The sequence below is a fragment of the Rhinolophus hipposideros genome (assembly GCF_964194185.1).
Source record: "Rhinolophus hipposideros genome assembly, chromosome: 10".
NCBI lineage: Eukaryota > Metazoa > Chordata > Mammalia > Chiroptera > Rhinolophidae > Rhinolophus > Rhinolophus hipposideros.
In genome coordinates, this window is record NC_138056.1 from 44741958 (window position 1) to 44763609 (window position 21652).

The 21652-nt window shown below is 38.2% G+C and overlaps 1 protein-coding gene and 1 pseudogene across 2 annotated transcripts; one reads left to right on the forward strand and one right to left on the reverse strand.

Annotated features, from left to right (window-relative positions):
- Positions 1 to 13732: 13732 nt before the first annotated feature.
- OR52B6 (olfactory receptor family 52 subfamily B member 6) lies at positions 13733 to 14743 on the reverse strand (the record flags this gene model as incomplete). The annotated part of the gene is made up of 1 exon (XM_081063452.1): positions 13733 to 14743. One exon carries the CDS (start codon positions 14741 to 14743, stop codon positions 13733 to 13735), a length of 1011 nt encoding a protein of 336 aa, XP_080919578.1.
- Positions 14744 to 19545: 4802 nt separating this feature from the next.
- On the forward strand, positions 19546 to 20526 carry LOC308503406 (olfactory receptor 52H1-like; annotated as a pseudogene). The gene has a single exon. The product of its transcript is annotated as an olfactory receptor 52H1-like (transcript).
- Positions 20527 to 21652: the final 1126 nt, after the last annotated feature.

Here is a 21652-nt window from a genome sequence, read left to right on the forward strand (position 1 = left end):
ACTTCTAGTTCAGAGTTCTCCCAACCCCACAGCTTTTACACCACGCATGCTATGGGTAAGAATCTAAGTCAGTCAAGCATTAGGGCTATTCTTGGCGTGGAGAGATAATGATGAACGAAACAAATACTCTATGAGGAGGTAAGCCATTTAGAGTCCTTGCAGGAGACAAATCCATTTTTGAAGACATAGACAAAGATTCATTATTAATGCAGATAAGTATGTGTGCATGAGGGTATTCATTTTAAAGAATTGTGGAAGGCAGAAAAATAATCATAGATACCATTTTCTAGGCACCTTTTATGTGCTAGGCAATGGCTGAACTCTTTATAGGCATTATATAATCTAGTCCCACAATAATTCTATCAGGGAAGTTTAAGAATACCTATTTTATGAATTTGAAAAGTGAATTTCTTAAGAAGATATTTAATTACCAAAAGTTTCAAAGTGACGAAGTGAAGATTATAATCCAGTTTTAGGCAACTCCAAGTCTCAAGTTGTTAACCAGCGTAACAGTGTGGCTAGTCTGGTCCTTAAAGGGAGAGGATGTGTTCTTCATGCCACCTGTACCACTAGCAACGGCACTCAGCCATAAATTGACTCTGCTTGTTTCTATCCATATCCTAACTTGTGCTTGCCTTATTTTTTGACTGTACTGATTCTGCATGATTTTTCTCTTCCTCCTGGCATTAAAAGGCATCCTACAGTTCTTCTGGAGTTATCAGTAGTTTCCTTCTCTGTTTTATTCCTGGCGTCACATCCCAGGGACTCAGGCTGCTTCCTTTTTCCTGCAGTGTGGGGCAGAAGAGAAGGCACTAGTGCTGGAGTCACATAGACCCAGGTCTAAATCCTGAATTTTTCTCTCTAGGTTTGGAACACTGTTAATTCCTGATCCGAGATGTGGTTTAACATTTTGTATATTGCTGAAACTAATTCCTCATTTATAACATATTTGTAATAATTATCTGAGCTAGTGTGTAGAATAGTCTCATTAAAAACTAGTTATCACTATACTTATGCTGTCACAGCTCTTTGATTCTTCCTTACCTGTTACCATGAGGAAAAGAACCTCTTCAGTATTTTTACTGGGGATAGAAATAACAAAATCGATATAAATATTTGTTATAAGAATAAATGATTCACTTTCTCACCCCCTTTCATATCTTCTTACTTCTTTGGGATCTAGGAGAAAAACCCACTCTCTCAATTCATAACAAGATCTAATAAGATGACATTTAAGGACAAATATGAGGTGTCTGAGTGCCTGGCACAAGGGTCAGTTAAGAAAGCTAGACACTTCATTAACTAGACAACTAGAAATACTGCAACTTACTCTAACTTTATTTTTTGTGTGTGCTGAATTAAGATAGATGCAAAACATCTTTTTTCTCATTCTTGGAAGTTTTCAGTTGTTAAATTAGATTACAGTTGTTTTAAATCACACTGAGAATCTTCTCTAGCCTTCCTTCTTTCCTTCTTCCTTCCCTCCTTCCTTCCTCCCTCTCTCCTTTCTTTCTTTAGTTTTACTGTTCCAGTAAATCACTTTCATTGAAAGCTGTTTTCTCTGCTTCCCTAGCTGAAGTCTCATTTGGGCCACTGAAGGAAAGCAAGTACACAAATGCACTGTGTAGTTAAAGGCACATTAGCCCTGGGCCCAACTGTGACCCTCATGTACAGGCTAGGCCACAGGGCAGCTGAGAGCAGGTATAATTCCAAACTTTTTCTTTGTTTGGCCCCCCAGCAAAGGCAGATGTACACTGATGACAACATAGTATGGGTATAATTTGAGGATACAAGATCCTGTAATTTGCACTAATTTTCCTGATGGATCAAAAACATCAAATTGCTCATCACTAACAATAGATCCTACAGAAGGGCCTGAGAAAGAGAAAACATGTGTCCCAGACTAAGAGAATACATTCTGTGAGACATAGCATACATAGCTGAGCAGGGCGAGTACAGGGCATTGCCAGGGTTGTAAATGAACTGAAAACAGGACCTCAGTGCTGTTCCCGAGTGGTCTCTGGTGCTCTTGCAGGTCCTGGACCTGTTCAGCTTTGCCTCGTTTAGTAATAGTAATGCTAAAGGCAAGTATTTATTGAAAGACTGTTAGGTACTGGGCAATAATCTAATTATTATGCATGTAACAATAATTCCTTATAACAACAGTGAGTGTCCCTGCAACCCCATTTCACAGTTGTATAAACTGAGGCCCAGGGAGGTTAAGAAGCATGTCCAAGTGGTTGATCAGGGATTGGAAGGCAGACACTCAGGCTACGGAGCCAGAGTTCTTACTACTTCTCTCTATTCCACTTCTCCATAAGGGTGCAGAATAAAATTATTAACAATTAATGAAGGCCAAGCAACTAATCAATATTACAGAAGTATTTACCTGTCATCTAAGATACTCATGTTTGACCAAATTAACCAACTAACTGGGCACTTAGTTGGTTTAACATTTCCTTACATACCTACATAACCTCACTTAGAACACTAGCCTTTGTTAAATCAGGATTACGAAGGCAGAGGCCCAATTTCTCTTGATCATGTGTGTGGCCCAGATCCTACCACGGTACCTAACACAGAGATGAGCAATTAACTTTACAATGGGAATAAAACTGTAAGTTACTGCTAAGCTTATAGGTAAACTTGATGTTGGCACGGGGGCATCACAACAGAAACAAATGTGCTATTTGATGAAATTGTTATGTTAAAAAAATTGTCTTTGAAAAGATCAATAAAATATATAAGCCTCCAGCCAGGCTAAGAAAAAAAGAGACAAGACACAAATTACTTATATCAGAAATGAAAGAAGGGCCATTACTCATCACTACAAATCCTAAGGATATTAAAAATATAGTAAAGGACTGCTATGAGCAACTCGATAGCCACAAATTTGATAATCTAGATGAAAAGGACTAATTCTTTGAAAGACACAATTTGCCAAAACTCACACAAAGAGAAATGGACAATCTGATGGGCCTATTTCTAGAAATTCAATCAATAATTAATAACCTTTTAAAACAGAAAGCAACAGGCTCAGATGGGTTAACTTGTGAATTCTATGAAAGATTTAAGGAAGAAATAATACCAATTCTCTACAATCTCTCAGAGGATAGAAGTAGGGGAAATACTTCCCAACTCAGTCATTCTATGAAGCCAGCACCACCCTAATGCAAAACCAGAAAACACAGAGCAAGAAAAAAACAAAAACAAAACAAAACAAAACAATATTGTACAACTACTTTGGAAGACAGTTTCTTATAAAACTAAACACAGTCTTACCATATGATTCATCAATCATGATCCTTGGTATTTACCCAAAGGAGATGAAAACTTATATCTACACAAAAAGCTGTGCACAGATATTTTTAGTAGCTTTATCCATAATTATCAAAACTTGGAAGCAACCAAGATGTCCTTCATAGATGAATGGATAAATTGTGGTCCATCCAGACAATGAATATTATTCAGTGCTAAAAAGAAATGGGCTATGAAACTATGAGACAACGTGGAAGAACCTTAAATGCATATTATTACTAAGTGAAAAAAGTCAATCTGAAATTGCTACATACTGCAAGATTCCAACTATACGATATTCTGGAAAAGGCAAAATTAGAAAAGACAATAAAATGATCAATGGTTGCCAGGAGTTGGGGTGGGGGCATGACTAGGTAGAGCACAGAGGGTTTGTAGGGCATGGGAAATACTCTGTATGAGACTATGATGGATATACACCATTACGCATTTGTCCAAACCCACAGAAGGTACAACACCAAGACTCAACCCCGGACTTCAGCTGATTATGTTCATGTAGGTACATCAATGTAAGAAATGTGCCCTTCTGGTGAGGGATGCTGACAATGGGGGAGGTTATGCCTGTGTGGGGGCGGAGTGTATATGGGAAATCTCTGTAACTTCCCCTCAATTTTGCTGGGAACATAAAACTTCTCTTCAAAAAATGTCTTAACTTTTTTTTGGTGATACTAGACTTACTATTTTAGCTGAAGGTCCACTACATCTCCCCCAACATAAACATACATGCATACATTTATTTCAGGCAAAAGTATACTTGGTATACATGATTCTCTTAGGGAAGAGTTTCTGCCTCATAAATGCAATGCAATAATCACCAAAAACTGGAAATAATCCATAAAATCATAACTGGTAAATAAACAAATTGTGGTATATCCAAACAACGGCATAAAACTACTGATACATACAAGATAAATCTCAAAAGCATTATCCAAAGCAAACAAAGCTAGACAGCAAATATGTTATTGTATGATTCCATTTAGATGAAATCCTAGAAAAGACAAAACTATACCATTTTAAAGCAGATTAGTGTATTCCAGGGCTCAAGGCTGTGAAAAGGGGATGGTTTGCAAAAGGACACAAGGAAGCTGGTGTGTGTGATAGAAATGTCCTTTAGATATCATGACTGTGTTGGTGGTTACACAACTGTATACATGTCATACTCAGAATTAGAAGCTTAAAATCGATAACTTACTAAATGTAAGTCATAACTCAATAGAGCTAAGAAAAAGAAGACGAAATGCAATGAGAAAAATTGAAGGCTTGGCTTTCTGATCTAAGCATAAATTAGAACTGTTTTGACAAATAGTGTAGCCACCTGTGGTTACTGAGCATTTGAAATGTGGCAAGTTGGAAATGAAATATTGTAAATATAAAATACATACTGGATTGCAAAGATTTAGTAAGAGAAAATAACCTAAAATATCTCATTAATAGTTTAATATTGATTTCATGCCCTAATATTTTGGATACATTCAGTTAAAATATTAAAATCCATTTTTCCTATTTTTCTTCTTTTTAATGAGGAAATTTTAAATTGTATTTCCATATTTCTTTTCCATCTAATGCACTACTTTGGACATTCAAGACAGAAGACTGTTAAAGAAAAAAGATGATGTAAGAGTTGCTGTCTCCTGTCAAAGGGTATAAAGTTGAGGCTGGGGGGAAAAGAAATTGTGAAGGAGTTAGCTAATGTATAATTAGCAAGGGTTTGAGCAACCCTTGCCCACATACCAGCAGGCCCTAGACCACCAGCAGCCCCTGAGAGCGGTCCAAAAGTTAGACACAGAAGGCTAGCTGGGTCTCAGACGGAGGCCATGGCTCAAGAGCAGTGTGGATGGGCTGAGAAATGAGAGATCTGCAGATACCAGAGCGCGAGGATCAAAGTAGCAAATGAAACAGGCCAAATTCAGAACCAGATAGGAACAGTTAAATCAGAAGCAGATGGCAGAATAAGGTCAAGTGACCTGCTAACCAGCAGCACTGGTATCCTAGTGGAGCTTCTTATACAGAATCTCTAGGCATCACCCCAACCAATTCAGTACCTGCACCTTAAGATCTTTAGGTGACTCGTACGCACATTAAGGCTTCACTGGCAATGCTTCAAGGAAGGCAACGCAGCAGCATGTCCTTTTTAAGTAGATGCAATTTAGTGTGCAAAATAGCTAGAAAGGGGCGGGGTGGGGGTAAGGAGGGGTATAGGTGGAGGGCCAGAGAGTGGACTGATATTTAGATCTGAACCATCTATTAGAAGGTTATAATTCGATATAAAAATGGCTTTCAGAATAAAAGTAACTGACTGGTCAGGAAATATTAAAGGATCGGAACAGGATAGGGGCGCTCAGAATGAAAATTAAAAATAACAGGGACAGGACTGCTCCCCAGCTAGGAGTGCTAGTGAAAGTGAAGTAAACACCTGAACAGGTAGCAACTACATTTACAAAGTTGGGCTTCTTTACTTACGGAATAACATTATTTTTATCTTCGTATAGAATTACATTCCACTTTAACCTATTTTCTGGACTGGATTATCTAAGGTGGTACTCCATAAATATTTGAATTGGAAAATAGTCAGTGTCAAATATTTTGTCAAACTTCAAAAGAACCACTATCCCATGCATTTCAAAAACTTACTTATTAACTTTGAAAATTCTTAAAATATTGTCCTGCACAGGTTTTCTTCTCCCTGAGTGATAGATAATCCATTAACTAAGTTTCTTAGGATAAATTATAAAATTTCTATGTTTGCTTACTTCTGCTTCTGTGAAATGCCACTTGTAATTTCTGTTATATTTTAACTTGTTTAGAAGTCAATAGACTTATTTTCTTTTATCATAGTGAATTTTAACATATTTTATTCCCTACATTATGCTTTCAAAAATTGTGGACTTTTAAAAGGTAAGCACTGAATTTGTCAATACCTTAATAATTAATAATTTGAGTAATAGTAAACCTATTTGGTGTACCTGCCTATGTGTTTAAACCTGTACCTTACTTGATCCTCACCAGAACTCTAGGATATAAACATTACTCTGTCCATTTTATAGATGGAAGAAACTGAAGCTCAGAGAGGTCAAGTAACAGGTTGGAGGTGAGGGTGGGGGCACAGAGCCAGGGTCCAGGGGTCAGAGCCGGAATTGGGACATGGGGGTCTGACTGCATCACCCAAGCTCCTAACCATATATTTCTGTCTGGATTGATTCATTGATTAAATGTTTTTCCTAAGCTCATTCGCAGTGAGGATGAAAAAGAAAGATAAGATTATCTGTTATATGAGCTCTGTAAGGAAAAGGACCTCATGTTTTTCCCTGCCCTGTCACCTGTGCCAGAAGTGACAATAATGTGGCTCAGTCACAAGTCGGCCGGCAGACCTCTTCCTGTGACGGGCACATTAAGGGAAGCTCCAGATGTCGGCAGCATCAGTGGTCAAGGCTCTTCAGAGCAAACCAAGGGGTTTGAAAAATAGATTCTGAGGAATGGAGGGCGCTCACCAGTGTTTTTTTTTGGTTGTTGTTTTTCTTTCCGTGCTCAACTAGCGCTTGGCCCTGCCCCTTTCGGAGATAGGCTGGGCTCCCCCGCCAGCCCGCAGGTATGGCTGAGGGCGAATGGCTCCACTCCTTGCCTCCAGGGTGGAGGATAAACGGTGCTCACTTCCTGGAGCAGAAAGGCAGGAGATGGGGGAGGGGTCGCTGACCTCTGAATCCACGCCAGTCGCTGGTCTGCTGTCATTCCCTACCAAAACTTCTGGAGCTGCCTCCCCTACATGGTTTAGTTTCCAAAATAAGAGTTTATCTATCACTACTCTTTACACAGACTACTCCTACGTAGCTCCCAAGGTACCTCTTCTGTGATCCCTTCCCAAACTTGAGACAACTCAAAACTGCAGAGGTCTCCCTCACTCTTCCTCTACCCGCGAACTCCGAACGCAACATGTTAAGTCAAACTCTCAGGACTAGTGGGGACAGAGGTGGCTGGCAAGAAATTGGATTTGCTCACTAACCTGGAACCCGTAGCTTGAATCAAGGCCCCAGATTTGCAGTTGCAGCCACGTCCACCAAAGCCGAAAGACTCAGGGGGAGAGAGGCGGGACGAGAGGGAGGAGAAGATGCTGCAGCTGATAGGGCGGATTTGCCCAACATACCCTAAGGTCCTGCACTGCAGGGGTGTGGTCGCCAGTGTCCTATCCGGCTTAAGTAAGGTAGCTAGCTGTTTGCTTACTGAATTGCAAATTCTGAGGCCTAGGACACTGAAGGCCAGAGGGGATACTTTAAAGTGTCTTCACTTTATTTTACCTTTCTGACATGGTGTCAGTGTTCAATAACACAGATAAGACATCTGTACTCCATATCAATATATTAAAATATCTAAATAAGTAAAAATATCTAACGTTATACGAGTGAGTACAGATAACCACTTGGCATCAAAATGGCATGTTTTGCAAAAAGATAATTAAAATTTATCAATTTTAAGTTAGATTATAATTTAAATTTATATCTGTAATTTTATCACATACAACATTGAGACCATAACTGCTTGTTTTTAAGTCCTTATGAATAAATGCAAAGCTTATAAAGCCTAGAAACTGTGACAGTAGGGTTTCAATGACACAGCAACTCTTAGAGGAAAAAGCAGGCCAAGTGGGTTGGGGGAGGGGGACTTAGAGAGGGAGGGTGTCCAGATAAATCAGGACAGACAAGATTGGGCAATGTAGATTCTTTCACTTAGCATAATATTTTCAGGTTTCACCCATGTCGTATGGTGTATGAGTACTTTTTTCTTTTGGTTGAATATTACAGTGTATGAATTTTCCACATCTACATATCTATTATTCATCTTTTTCTAGACATTTGGATTGTTTCTACTGTTTGGCTATTACGAATAATGTGGCTATGAATTTTCTTGTACAATTTTTTTTTAAAACATAGGCTTTTTATTTCTCTTGTGTATATACCTAAGAATAGCATTGCTGGATCGTGTATTTAAATCTCTTTTGAGGATCTTCCAGACTGTTTTCCAAAGTGACTGTACCATTTTACATTCCCATCAGCAGAATAAGAGGGTTCTAACTTTTCCACATCTATGCCAATACTTGTTACTATATGTCATCTATTATAGTCATTTTAATGGGTGTGAAGCAGTTTCTCATTGGCATTTAAATGTGCATTTCCCTAAGGACTAAAGGTGTGAAACATCTCTTTATAAGCTTTATTTACTATGACTATTCAGATCCTTTGCCAATTTTTTAATTGGGTTATTTGTATTTTTATCATTAAGTAAGAGTTCTTTGTATATTTTAGATTCAAGTCCTTTATGAGTTCTATGACTTGTAAATATTTTCTTCCATTCTAGGAGTTATCTTTTCATTTTCTTGATTGCATTCTTTGAAGAACAGTTTTTATTTTTGATGAAATTCAATTTTTTTTGGTTACTTGTACTTTTGGTGTCATTTTTATGAATGCTTTGCCTAATTCAAGGTCATGAAGATTTGCTCCTATATTTTTTTCTAAAAGTTTTATAATTTAGCTCTTATACCTAGGTCTATGATCTATTTTGGGTTAATTTTTAGAGGTTCAGTTTTATTCTTTTCCATGTGGATATCCAGTTGTCCTAGGACTATATTCTTTTCCCATTGGTTTGTCTTGATATTGTTGGCAAACCACTAAAAAGTTAAAAGTTTTAACCAGGTGTGTGTGTGTGTGTGTGTGTGTGTGTGTGTGTGTGTGATGGTAGGGAGGTAGCTGGGGAATGACATGTTCTGAAAGGCTAAATGTTGTGTAAGAAAAGATCCCCTGGCAGTAGTGAGCAGGTTCAAGAAACCTGGAAGTAACAAAAATGCCTAAATCCAGGGAGAATAAATGTCCAGCTATTGCTTTAGTATGGAGGAAAAAGTGCTAACTAGACTCTATTGAGTATAGATAGAAGAGAATGGATTAATAAAATAATTGGTTTTCTCTCCACGCTCTTTGGTGACAACGTGTAGGTGGTATTAGGGATAATAACTCTAGATGTACATCTAGGTTTCTTACTCTCACTTCTTAATGAAAGACATTAAGGATAATAGGTAAGGGAGTTAAGAGATGAATAATGCAAGTAACAAGAAGAGAAATGTGTTGTGGTATTTAAGGGAGTGAGGGAGAGCTCAATTTGCCACCCCAAAACATGCCTCTTTGAGATATTGATTATTTTAAACTGGTCATTTTTAAGGGGAAAAAAACTGTGGAAAAACCTTTGACTTTACCCCTAACTGTCTAAAAGCATTTAGAGGACCTGCTCCAGGAAGGGAACTATCATCATAGATAACTATAGTTTAGTATGAACTAAGTCTGATAGACAGAGAGGAACCTAGCAAGATCCCTTTGATCAAAGTTCAATCTGTGTCCCATTGTTAAAGATGGCCTAATAAACATTTATTTACTAAACATTTGATTTTCCATCTCCATTCCATGTGAATTGACTTCCTCCCCTTTGAAGTCCCAAAACACTATCCCCTCTCCCTTCTTCCTGGCTCAAGATGGCACATAAGCCTTAACTACCAGATCTGCCCTGGGGACCCATATTCTCATGGAATCCCTGTATGTGCATACATACCACATAATAATTAATATGGACATAGAGAGGCAAATAAGATTTTTTAAAAGCCTTCTCATTAATAAAACTAGCATAAATAATGAAAGTGACTATCAGTAGGCTGTGACACTGGAAGAGCAAAAACGTTTGTCATCTGGTCTTGATGTTTGTTCTAGGGCTGAAGTTTAAAGTAATAAGGGGATTGAGGACTGGGAGGCTTAGAAAAATGCAGGTGGGGTGGAGAAGAAACTGCTTCAGCTTTTTCTTTCATTGTTTTTTCAGTTTCAATTCTTTTAAAATCTGTCAAATTGAAATATTAAAGACATTTGGACATTCTCAGGTAATAGCTGAGAATAACTCTTTAGATAATGTTAGGGGAGGGCTGAGTTGGAAGACTTGGAAGAGTGGTAAGGACTCAATGAGAAGAAATATCTCAAAACCCTAGATACTTTTCTCTACAAACTATGTTATACCTTCTGGAGCACACCTTCCTTATTCAGTCTCCATCTCAGATTCTCAGCCCTCAATCTACAAGGCATTGTTTCTTGCATGAAGGTATTTCTTAACATGGAAAAGAGCAGATTCCCCCTTTGATTCTGGACAAGAACATGTTACTTTTGTGGAAATAACATCAAAGAAACTTTGCTTTCTATTTTAAAAGTTTAATTCTTTACTAATAGCATTGTTATTTTGTAATTATAAACAAAATAAAAATATATATTAGGTTGGTGCAAGAGTAATTGTGGTTTAAAAGGTTAAAACTAATTGCAAAAACCGCAATAACTTTTGCACCAACCTAATAGTAGAAAGTTTTTGTCTTGAAATAAAAACGTAGTAATTTATCAAAATTTAATATGCATAATCTGTGATTTAAATGTTTCATGTTCAGGCATTTCACCTATAAAAATACAGTTCTCCCAGAGGCGCAAACAAATATACCAAAAAAGAAGTACATTCCAGCTATTTTATAATAGTGAAAAATTTGATAGCAATACTGCCCATTAATACATCAGTTATTACTTTTTTTTAATATCTAGATAATCTCAATAATCAAAACAATTCTGAAATGGGTATTATTACCATTTTTTTACAGAGCAGGAAATTAAACCTTAAAGAGGCTAAGTATATTTCCCCATGACAAACAGCGAGTCTGTACTGAATATAGTAACTGTAACTTTAACTTAAATCTGTGTGACTTAGCCTTTGTGTAAACTTGGAAACAGTTATACTCCTAGTAAGCAAGCATAAGAGTGTGGATTTGAAATCCAGGAATTCAGACTCTATTTAAGTTATTTCAAATATTTCAGTTATAAAAACTTTGCCATGATGACTAACTTTATGCATATATTGCACTTGTGAAGGTATATCTGAAAGGGAAGTATATATTCTTGTAAGTGTGATTTCTGGATCAAAGGATAAATGCATATGAATTTTGTTAAGATATTTCCAAATTCCACAAAAATTCTATTACGTTGTATATTCATGAGCAATGTTTGAGAGAGCCTGTTTTCTCACATCATTGCCAACACTGAGTTAATCCTTTAAATTTTTGCCAATCTGACAGGTGAGAAATGGTATTTTTGTGTAGTCCTAATTGTATTTTCTCTTTAAAAAGTTAAAGGTGAAGCATATTCTAATTAAGTATGTCTTTGTCCTCTTTTTCATCAGACTTGTGATTGTTTTTGCCCTACATTTTAAGGGCCCATTATATAGTAGGAAAAATTATCCTTTGATCTGTAATATAACTTGAAAACATTTCTCCCCAGTTGAATATTGCATATCTGCTATGAGCAGGGTCTTACGCTTTGGGACAACAGAGATTAAAAATACTTTCAGAATAACTCCTTTCTTTAAGGAATGCATTCTAGACAGGGAGTAAAGGCACAAACATGAAAATATCTCTGATAACATATGAACACATGTTCCTAGTGCCCAACAAAATAGTGACTTAGATAAAAAGAGGTGAAGAATCTCAAAAGATGTATCTTTCATTGTGGGCTGTATTGGACAGAGTTGAAATATGAACTAGATTTTCGAGGATGAATTGATCTTGAACTGAAATTCAGGCTGAGTTGTTCTTCTCAATCCCAGAGAACATCAAGCTAGACTAATCTCTGGTGTGACTAATTAATGATTAGTGAGCAAGTTACTACATTACATATAGATGTTTAAATTTCTTTAACAATTCATTAAAGAATACATGACTCTATATCTATTAGATATAAGTTGGTATTTTGACTTCTTATTTCAACAATGAATATAATTTTTAAATGCAAAGCATTTGGGGATGGAAAAGAGTACTCTATCCCTATACAATTACCTACATTTTGACAGATGGATGTGTCTGCCTACATATATTGCTGTGTGTTAGCATATCTGAACTTGTGTATACACACATATGTGATTACGGACATGTGTAGCTGGTAATAAAAAGAAGTATCGTCCCATGGGACTATGAATTTTTAGACATGACAGTTCTCATTGTCAGAAAGATGTTGAACTGGCAAATCTAAATGTCAAAATTATATGTAAGGGATTAGGTAATTTAGTAGGGAGAAAATGCAAGTAAATGCTGAGAAAAGTCTTATTTGGATGGTAGATTTCAGGTAAGCTATCACATTTCCCCTAGTTAGTTTTTCTTGAGATGATAGAAAATCATTAAGTATTTGAATAATAGGTGGAAGAATAGGTGGCTATTATAGATTTCTAAGAAAAAAATCAAATGGATTTTAGCAGAATGTTTATTTTTATTTTTTTTGTATTTATTCCTTTGTATTCTGTACTCAACCAGAGACATTTTATCAAACCAATTAAGCTCTTTATAAACATTATTTTTAATGGCTCACTAATATCTGATAGTAAGTATTTATTTGTTTTGTCATCAGTGCAGGATATTAAAGCTATTTCCCTTTTTGGCTTATTTGCTATTGTAAATAATTGTGGAATTTATTACTTTTTGCATAAATCTTTGTGCTCATTTCTGATTATTTCCTTGAGTGACATTCCAGGAAGAAGAATTAGTAGGTCAAAGAGAATGAACATTTTCAAGGCATTTGACTCATATTGCTGAATTCCAAATGTTTCTACAGACTTATACATTGATTGTGAGTATGCGATATGTCTGAGAAACCACTTCGAGAGAAAGATTACTAAGCTTGTCGTCTTTGTTAATTGTAGATTTTCTAGACTATCATTACATCACTCATAGTGAATAAAGAGTATCAAAAATGGCAGCTAACTTCTATTTTAATTTGGTAAGGGCCATATAAAAGTGGACATTATTTTACATCAGTAAATAATAATGAAAATGAAACAGCTAGTTAAGATAGTAGGTTTTAAATGTTTTCCTCAAGTGCAGTCATAAGAAGCTGTCCAATGGAAGCTGTCTAGTCTGAGTCCCACTGTCTGAGCTGAATGACTTCCACAATTTATTTATTTTTAATTTATTTTTCAATTAGAGTTGACATACAATATTATATTAGTTTCGGGTATACAACATAGTGATTAAATATTTATATAACTTATGAAGTTATCACCCTGATCAGTCAGTCCAGTACCCATTACACAGTTATCATGTTATTGACTATATTCCCTGTGCTGTACTTTACATCCCTGTGACAATTTTTATAACTGGCAATTTGCTCTTTTTAATCCCTTTCACCCTTTTCACTATCCCCCACCCCCGCAACCCCATCTGGCAACCACCAATTTAAGTAGAACATTTATTTAAATAAATTGGGACACAGATGACAATGGCATGGGAATAACTGGAAGATGTAGAAATAAGGATGGGTAAATATAGGACAAGTAATAGGTATAGAAAGGGATTAAGGTGAGCTCAAGTTGGGAGCATTTATTTAGATTCTTTGGCAAGATTTGAAAACATTTCTTTAGCTCCTTCCAAAATCTGCTTGGTCCTCACTCCATAGATAATGGGATTGAGCATAGGTGGAATGACCACATAGAGGTTTGCCAGAAGGATGTGGACATAGCGTGGGATGCGTCTCCCACCAAACCTGTACGCAAAGACAGAAAAGAGGGCAGGGACATAGAAAAGTAGGATGACACAGACATGAGAGCCACAAGTGCTCAGAGCCTTGGACTGGGCATCTTGAGAAGGGAGGCGGAAAACAGCTAGGAGGATGTGAATGTAGGAAACAGCGATAAGGATGATGTCCAGGCCAGTGGAGAGTAGAGCAGCTGCCAACCCATACCAGACATTGATGGAAATATCCGAACAGGACAGACGGGCTATGCCCATGTGCTCACAAAATGTGTGTTCAATGATGTTGATCCGGCAATAGTGCAGGCGTTTCAGGAGAAAGATGGATGGAAACATGATGATGAAGCTGCGGGTCAGGGTGGCAGCGGCGATCTTCCCAATGACCGTGCTTGTGAGGATGGTGGCATATCGCAGAGGGGAACAGATGGCCACGTAGCGGTCAAAGGCCATGGCCAGCAGGACTGCAGAGTCGGCCACAAAAAGGAAATGGATGAAGAACATCTGGGTGAGGCAGCCATTGAAGGAAATGTGGCTAGAACCTAGCCAGAAGTTGGCCAGTGTTTTGGGCATCGTGGAAGTGGAGAGCAAGACATCAGTGCTGGCCAACATGGACAGGAATATGTACATGGGCTCATGCAGGCTTGGCTGGGAGAGAATGACGCAAATTAAAATGCCATTGCCTATGAGAGCAGCTACATACATGGTACAGAGGGGGATGGAGAGCCAGATGTGTAGGCGCTCCAGCCCAGGAATGCCAATGAGGAGGCAGCCTGCCATGCGAGTGTCAGAACTGTTCACAGCAGCTGTGCTGTTAGCAAATAAGAGAGCCATGATTTTCTGCAGAGCTCTCACCTGTGTCATGGGGGAAAAATAGCTTCAGACTTTGTATACATTAGCACAGTACACATAAAGATTTGCAAACAGCCACTAGGTGTGTACACACTCACAATTCCTACAACCATTATGGGCTCTGTACACAGGTATATTCCCTACAGACAATCACACACAAGCTCTGCACAAAGTGCACAGATAGAGGCCCTACCCACAGACATGCTCTGTGTCCGTATTCAGAGGCTCTCCAAACAGCTCTAAGGTTTTCAGGCAACACAAGGCTTGAAAACATTGCCAGACTCAGTGCACTGCTATGGGTTCTGAAGAAAGCAGGAATAGCTAGAAAAATAAAAAACAATCTCTATAATCTCTATGGGCATAGGAACTGTAATGAGTTCTGCAAAAGCCTCAGGCTATGCACAGAGGGGCTGCAGTTCCTCACCAGAGAGGAGTTGCCTCTGCTTAACAGACTATGTGGAAGCAGAGGGTTGGGGGCACTGGGCACTGCAGACCTCACATCTCTTTTCCCTCAGTTACAGATGCTTTGACAAGTAAGGAGGCAATGAAGGCAACAATGTCATGTAGAAAGAACACTGCACAAGGTGTGAAAAACGTGGGTCAGAGATCTGCTCTGCCAGACTGTGATTTTGGATAAGTCACTCTTTTCTGAGTAACAATTTTCTGATCTTAAATGAGCATAATTGGTGTCCTGCTGGTGTGTTAAATTAAATTTGTCTGTGGAAGCCTTATTAAACTATGCGGTGCTTCCTGAGTCACCCCTGTGCCTCTGAGGTGTGGGGCTATCACCCAGAACATGAAGGAAGTTATGGAATAATGCTTCTGAAAATATGGTCCCCAGGCCAGCATCATCAGGGAACTCACAAACTCTTGGACACTACCTCACACCTAATGAATCATGATCTCTGGGGTTGAAGGAAGAATTTTTGTTTTTTTAATGCCACCAGATGATTCTGATTCATGCTAAAGTTCGTGAATCTCTGATGTAAGAACTTTTTATACTTTCTTCTGAATCTAGTCTATGTCCATCTCTTCTGCCAGGACCAAGAATGTCTCAGTCCTAATTGCTTTATGCAGCATTCTCTATGAAAATGCTTAAGCTTCAGCTAACTCTAACCAGTATTTTTCTCAGTTCACTCAGTCAGCATGTGAAGAAAACGATACAGCCATACAAATAGTCTTTAGTACTTACCAGGCCAGCTGACTTCTCATCAGTCTTATTAAATTATTCTCACAATGGTATACAACTTTTACCACCACCCAAATTCCTCTTCCACCCTTTCAACAGAACTTCTCTCCTACTACATATCTAAGACTTCAAGACTATCAGGAGACAACTTATATTATTAATCCAGTCTTGTAAATTTATCTTATCTCCACATCATCCTTCTCTCATTTCCTCCACTCTCAGAGAAAGTAGAGTTAATGTCCCTTCTGTGTTTCAATGTCTCCACTGTTATAGCTATATTTTACTTCATCTATATATTGTATATATGTATGTGCATATGTATGTATTTATGTATGTCTATCTTCAAGAATAATTTCCCCACCTATTGAAATCCCTTTTTTTCGTACCTCCTCAGGGACTTTGTTCCGTCAATTATCTCCTCTCTTCTTTATCTTCAGTTTCTCCTAATTTCCTAGATCTTTATTCTTTATGAACTGTCAAATATTTTTAACCTTGAAAGCAAACAAAAAATTAACAGCTATAATAAAAATATCTTATTCTGCTAGCCTGCCTCACTACCTCCTGTTCTGCCTCTCTTCTTTCCTTTAAACTCACGCTTTCAATGAAATACATGTTTTGACTTTGATTTCTCTGCCCTCCGCTGGTCCTTCCCTTGTCCTTGGCCTCCCTTTTCAGTCCTCATTAAGGGCTCCTTTGTCCCTGCTGGATGGTTTACTGTTGGTACTTCCTGTTGGTCTATCTCTAGGCTATCCTCACTCTTCACTCTCCCTGGCCAACCTTGTCACTTGCTGTGGCTTCATTTAGCCCACCTCCCAAATCTGTGTTTGCCATTTATATTGTTTTTAAGGCTCCAAATCCACTATCCAAAGACCTCCCAAATAACCTCCTAGCCTACAGTCTTTCCAATCTCTTAACCATCCTCCCTATACAAATTATGTTTCAAAAGATGATTTTGAGCATGCTACTTATAGATAATAATTTCCCATTGCCTAATAGAGTTATGTACACAGTACTCTGCTTTCTCTATCAATAGTGGACAAAATGCCTGTCTCTGAACCGGCTCTTCTTACTCTGTGTTCTTTTATACAATCCACTTGCTCTATCTCCATCCTCCCTTTTAATGTAGCCAGTTTATATTTTTCATTTAGGAAGACTTTCCTCATTTCCCGAAGCTGGGTTATGCACTTCCCCTGTACTCCAATGTTCCCCTATAGTTATCTATTTCACTCTATAGTATTTATCACACTGAAATATTTTCAGCCTCAATATATTAATATTATGAGATCCCTAAGGGTCAGCACCGGTGTCTGGGATAGACTTGATATGTAATAGTGAATGTTAAACTGAAAAATGATTGAATAGGTAAGTTCCCACTCATCAGCCACGTAAATTCACACTGTCAAGGACCCATACTCATCATAAAAGTCCCAGGTTTACGATCATAGATCTGTGCTCACATTCTCTTCTTGTCTGTAGTCTGTGCCATTTGTTGTGCTCATTCTTTCCACAGCATTATTCCTCATGCACACCTTCCACTATATGTTCCCACCTTTGTCAGTCACGTCAGCACCTGCACAATTTTTCTTCTTCAATTGCAGTTCTGCTCTTCAATAATCAACCTCCAAGGCAGCTTTTGTTCACAGTACGTCCCTATCATTTATCCCTATGACTTCTGGTTTCACCCCTATTCAGGCACCCATTGATGTTGCCACCTCCCCAAACAAGTGAGCAACCCCAAAGAGCTCCACTTAAAGTTGACTCTCTGGCTGCCCGCCCCCCTGCCATTTTCAGACCTTCTACTCTTTATATACTCATTCCCTTGCCCGCTGGTTCATGCTTCTGTCATCTTTAGAAAAATGCCTAGTCTCTCATTTCAACAGGGGTAGAAAAACTGTGCCTTCTATTCCAGTGAATTTATTTTTCCATCTGCTTTTGAATCCTTCACCTGACTGCATCATCCAGGAACGTTGTCCTTTATAAGTTGTCCCCCAAATGTGGTAGAATGTCTCTTTTCCTTGTTATTCCTCAATGTCTCAGGATAGAACCTGTGTATCACTTACGATTCTTGCATCCTCTTTAAGAGCCAAGGATCACTTACTTGTGATCACTTACTTGATCACTTCCTCAGCAAGCTTTCCATTCTCACCTGGAAAGTGGCCCTCTAAACTGCCCTTCCATCCCACTCCCCAGGAAAACACAGTTCACGCCAGTCACCCTAGACAATTCTCCCCTTCAGCCCTCCACACCTTCTTGAACATTGCTATAGAATTATCCACGTATCTGGTACCCATTCCCCATCCATTCCTCCATATTTATAACCTCTCCATCCTGAAAATATCTGACCCAGACTTACCTCTTCAATGCCACTTTCTCAGACTCACAGTTTCTCAGTTTAATATTTCATACACAGCTTACACAGACATGTGTCTTTCATACACAGACTCCCTTAATATGGAATTGAATCTCAGACCCTGCCCCATATGGTGTTAATTCCCTCCTCTCCTTCGGGAGCAGAGATTCTCCTCCCTTTGTGTATCCTTCCCTTCCTCAGCTCCAAATCTCTCCATCACTTAGGCAACTATGTCTCTGTTCAACACAAAAATCTAAGGCACACAGGAATATGCTTTGGCATAGAGCCAGATAAGACTAAGGATGAGGGATAGTCAGCACTAACACAGAGGCCCCTGGCCTGAAAGTTTTCATATTTTCAAGAGAGCAATCTGGCAGCCTGAAACAAAGAGAAGAGTTTTCAAGGTATTGAAAGCACCAAAATTCTTATTCTATGGCTTCAATTAGTGATCAAGATGACTTAAGTAGATGAAGAAGTGAAGAAGAAATGGAGTTGGCAGATCAAATAGGGATTTCCAAAAATGATCATAAGAGCTGGCAGATGAGTTATAAGGACTGAAGGAGGACAAAGAGTCACAGTCAACTCTCAGATCACTATGTTCCAGCAGTGGGAGAATGCTGTGATGACGAAGGTGGGTAGCGGGTCAGGAAGTTGGCAGGTGGAATAAGATAATGAGTCTTGGAGAATTGTTCAGGAGAATTGACAGAAGAATGCTTAGATAGAGACTTTCTTCCAGATATTGAAGAGGTGGGGGTAAATTCTGGGATGTAGTAAATTGGTTCACCCTAGTCCTAATGATACACTGGCATTAAAAAATGCAGGTTTGCTAATTCACACATGGCCCCCATTATTTCTTTAAATAGATACCTCAGTAAGACTCACATCAGGTAGGATATTCAATACTTACATCCTTGAGAAATCTTAAACTGAGTTACTGGTGAGGGCAAGATAATCTTGGAATTTTACTACAGTTGACAATAAAAGACCAATGTCCTCCCAGGTCATAGATCTGTTGGGATATTTTTCCAATATAGTAACAATATAGTTATGGTAATGTCTATAGATGGGGAATTATTGGTTTAATTGAGGTCTCTTGGTGGCTTTTGGTAAATGCTTTAGAGGTTGTGACAGGAGGGAGATTGCATTTTTTTCTAGTGTGTGTTAGGTGACAGAAAGGGAGGGATCCTTGTTGTGGAAAAGACCTAAAGGGAATTTATGGACAGTCAGTCCCAGGAATCAAATGGATATTTTTGTCCTCAGGAAATGACAATCAAGATGTTGGCAACATTGAAATTGACAAAATTCAATCCAGACTCCTTCATTTTGGTGAGGATCCCAGAACTGGAGTAGTTTCACGTCTGGATTGAAATTCCTTTCCCTTATGATTCCTTTATGATCTACCTTGTGGCCCTTTCAGACAGTGGTATCCTTCTCTACCTCATCATGATGGATCGCAGCCTCCACGTACCCATGTTCTTCTTTCTCTCAATGCTGGCTTCTGCAGACTTAATGTTATGCATCACATGTGTCCCCAAAACGCTTGGCATACTATGGTTGAAAGCTCAGATAATCATATTTCCTGGCTGCCTCATCTGGTTGTTTTTTTCTCCACTTCAGGTTTTACTGGACTCAGCCATCATGTTGGGCATGGCATTTGATCATTATATGGTCATTTGTTCCCCTTTGAGATATACACTAGTGTCTTGACACCTGGAATGATTTCAAGATCATGGTGGGTATTTTTGGCCAGAGCTTTAGTACCATTTCGCTTGTTGTTTTCCTGGTGATGTGTCTGCCCTTCTGCAGGACACTTATCATCTCACACACATACTGTGAGCAAATAGGGGTGGTCAGACTTGCTTCTGCTGACATCTCCATCAATATCTGGTATAGCTTTGCTGTGCCCATAATGACTATTATCTTGGACCTGATCCTCATTGGTATTTCGTACACTCTCATTCTTCATGCTGTTTTCTACCTTCCACCCAGAGGTGCCCACCAGAAAGCCTTCAGCACCCACAGTTCTCTTGTTAGTGTCATTCTCATATTCTACACACCAGCCATGTTCTCTCTCCTTACTCATTGCTTTAACCACAATATCTCTCAGAAGTTTCATCTCACATCTGCGATCCTCTATGTGGTAACCCCTTCTGCACACAATCCCTCCTGCAAGCAACCCCATTATTTATGGTATAAAAACAAAACAGATTGGGGACAAGATCATCCCTCTAATTCTTTCCTAAAGGGATTCAGTGATCTGGGGATGAGAACATGGAGAAAAAGATTATGGGAAGTCAATAATCATATTGATTTAATAGAATTTCTTATGTAAATCAATAGCAGGAAATCCTACAATAATGGATCCAATTCTTATGGATTTCAAGACCTCAGTTGTGTTGGAGAAAATTATTTGTAGAATTAGAGGGAGAGAGGTCAGGATTTTTCAAATCCTAAGAAAATGATAGGCCTCAGATGGAAGTATATATGATTTTCTACCATCAAAAGCATAAATGCACAAAATTTTTACTCTTCCTTTAGTCTTTTTATCCTATTTCAATTTCTTCTTTTTAGAATAAAAGAAAAAATAGCACTTAATTCATAGGCTTATTGTGGGGTTAAATTTGTTTAGCACACAGTAAGCTCACAAATTCAATAACAATCTGTATGCTGGTGGTTATTGAAGTCTAAAGCCCTACTCCCAGTTGTTTTTCTGCCCCACCTTGTCAACTCTCTACTTGTTATCTCATCTTGGATATCTCACTGAAACTTCAAAGTCAACGTGTTCAAAAATATTATCATCTTCCCTTTCTTTCCTCACAATCAACACATTCTCTTGATCACGCTATTTTACTGAATGGTATGGAATTCAACTAATTTCCCATGTCAAAGCTTGTTTACCTTATCTTATTTATTTTCTCTAATTATTTAAAAATTAATTTGCTATTGGTTATGTCTTCTGAATATCATTATATTTATTCACGTGTTTCACATTAAAATATGATCATCACACTCTCTTTATCCTGGATTTTTTAAGCAACCTCGTTTAGGAATTTGCTGCCTCTAAGCTTTTTTCTCTCCCATCCATTTTTTTAAATCAGAAACTAGAGTTCTCTTATAAAACTCCAACCTAGATCATGTTAGTCCTCTATTTAAAATCATTTAATAATTATCCACTTTGTTTGGCATAAACCCCAAACATCCTAACATATCTTTAAAGCCTTTTATGGCCTGATTTGTTTTAACTACTTATTGCTTGGTGTCCACTGACTCCACTCTCCCCTTCCCTTCACTCTCTCCCCTTCACTCTCTCCCTCATCCACTTTTTATGTTAACAACCACCCTGTATTTCTTCTGGCTATTCAAATAAACTATGTTCTCTTTT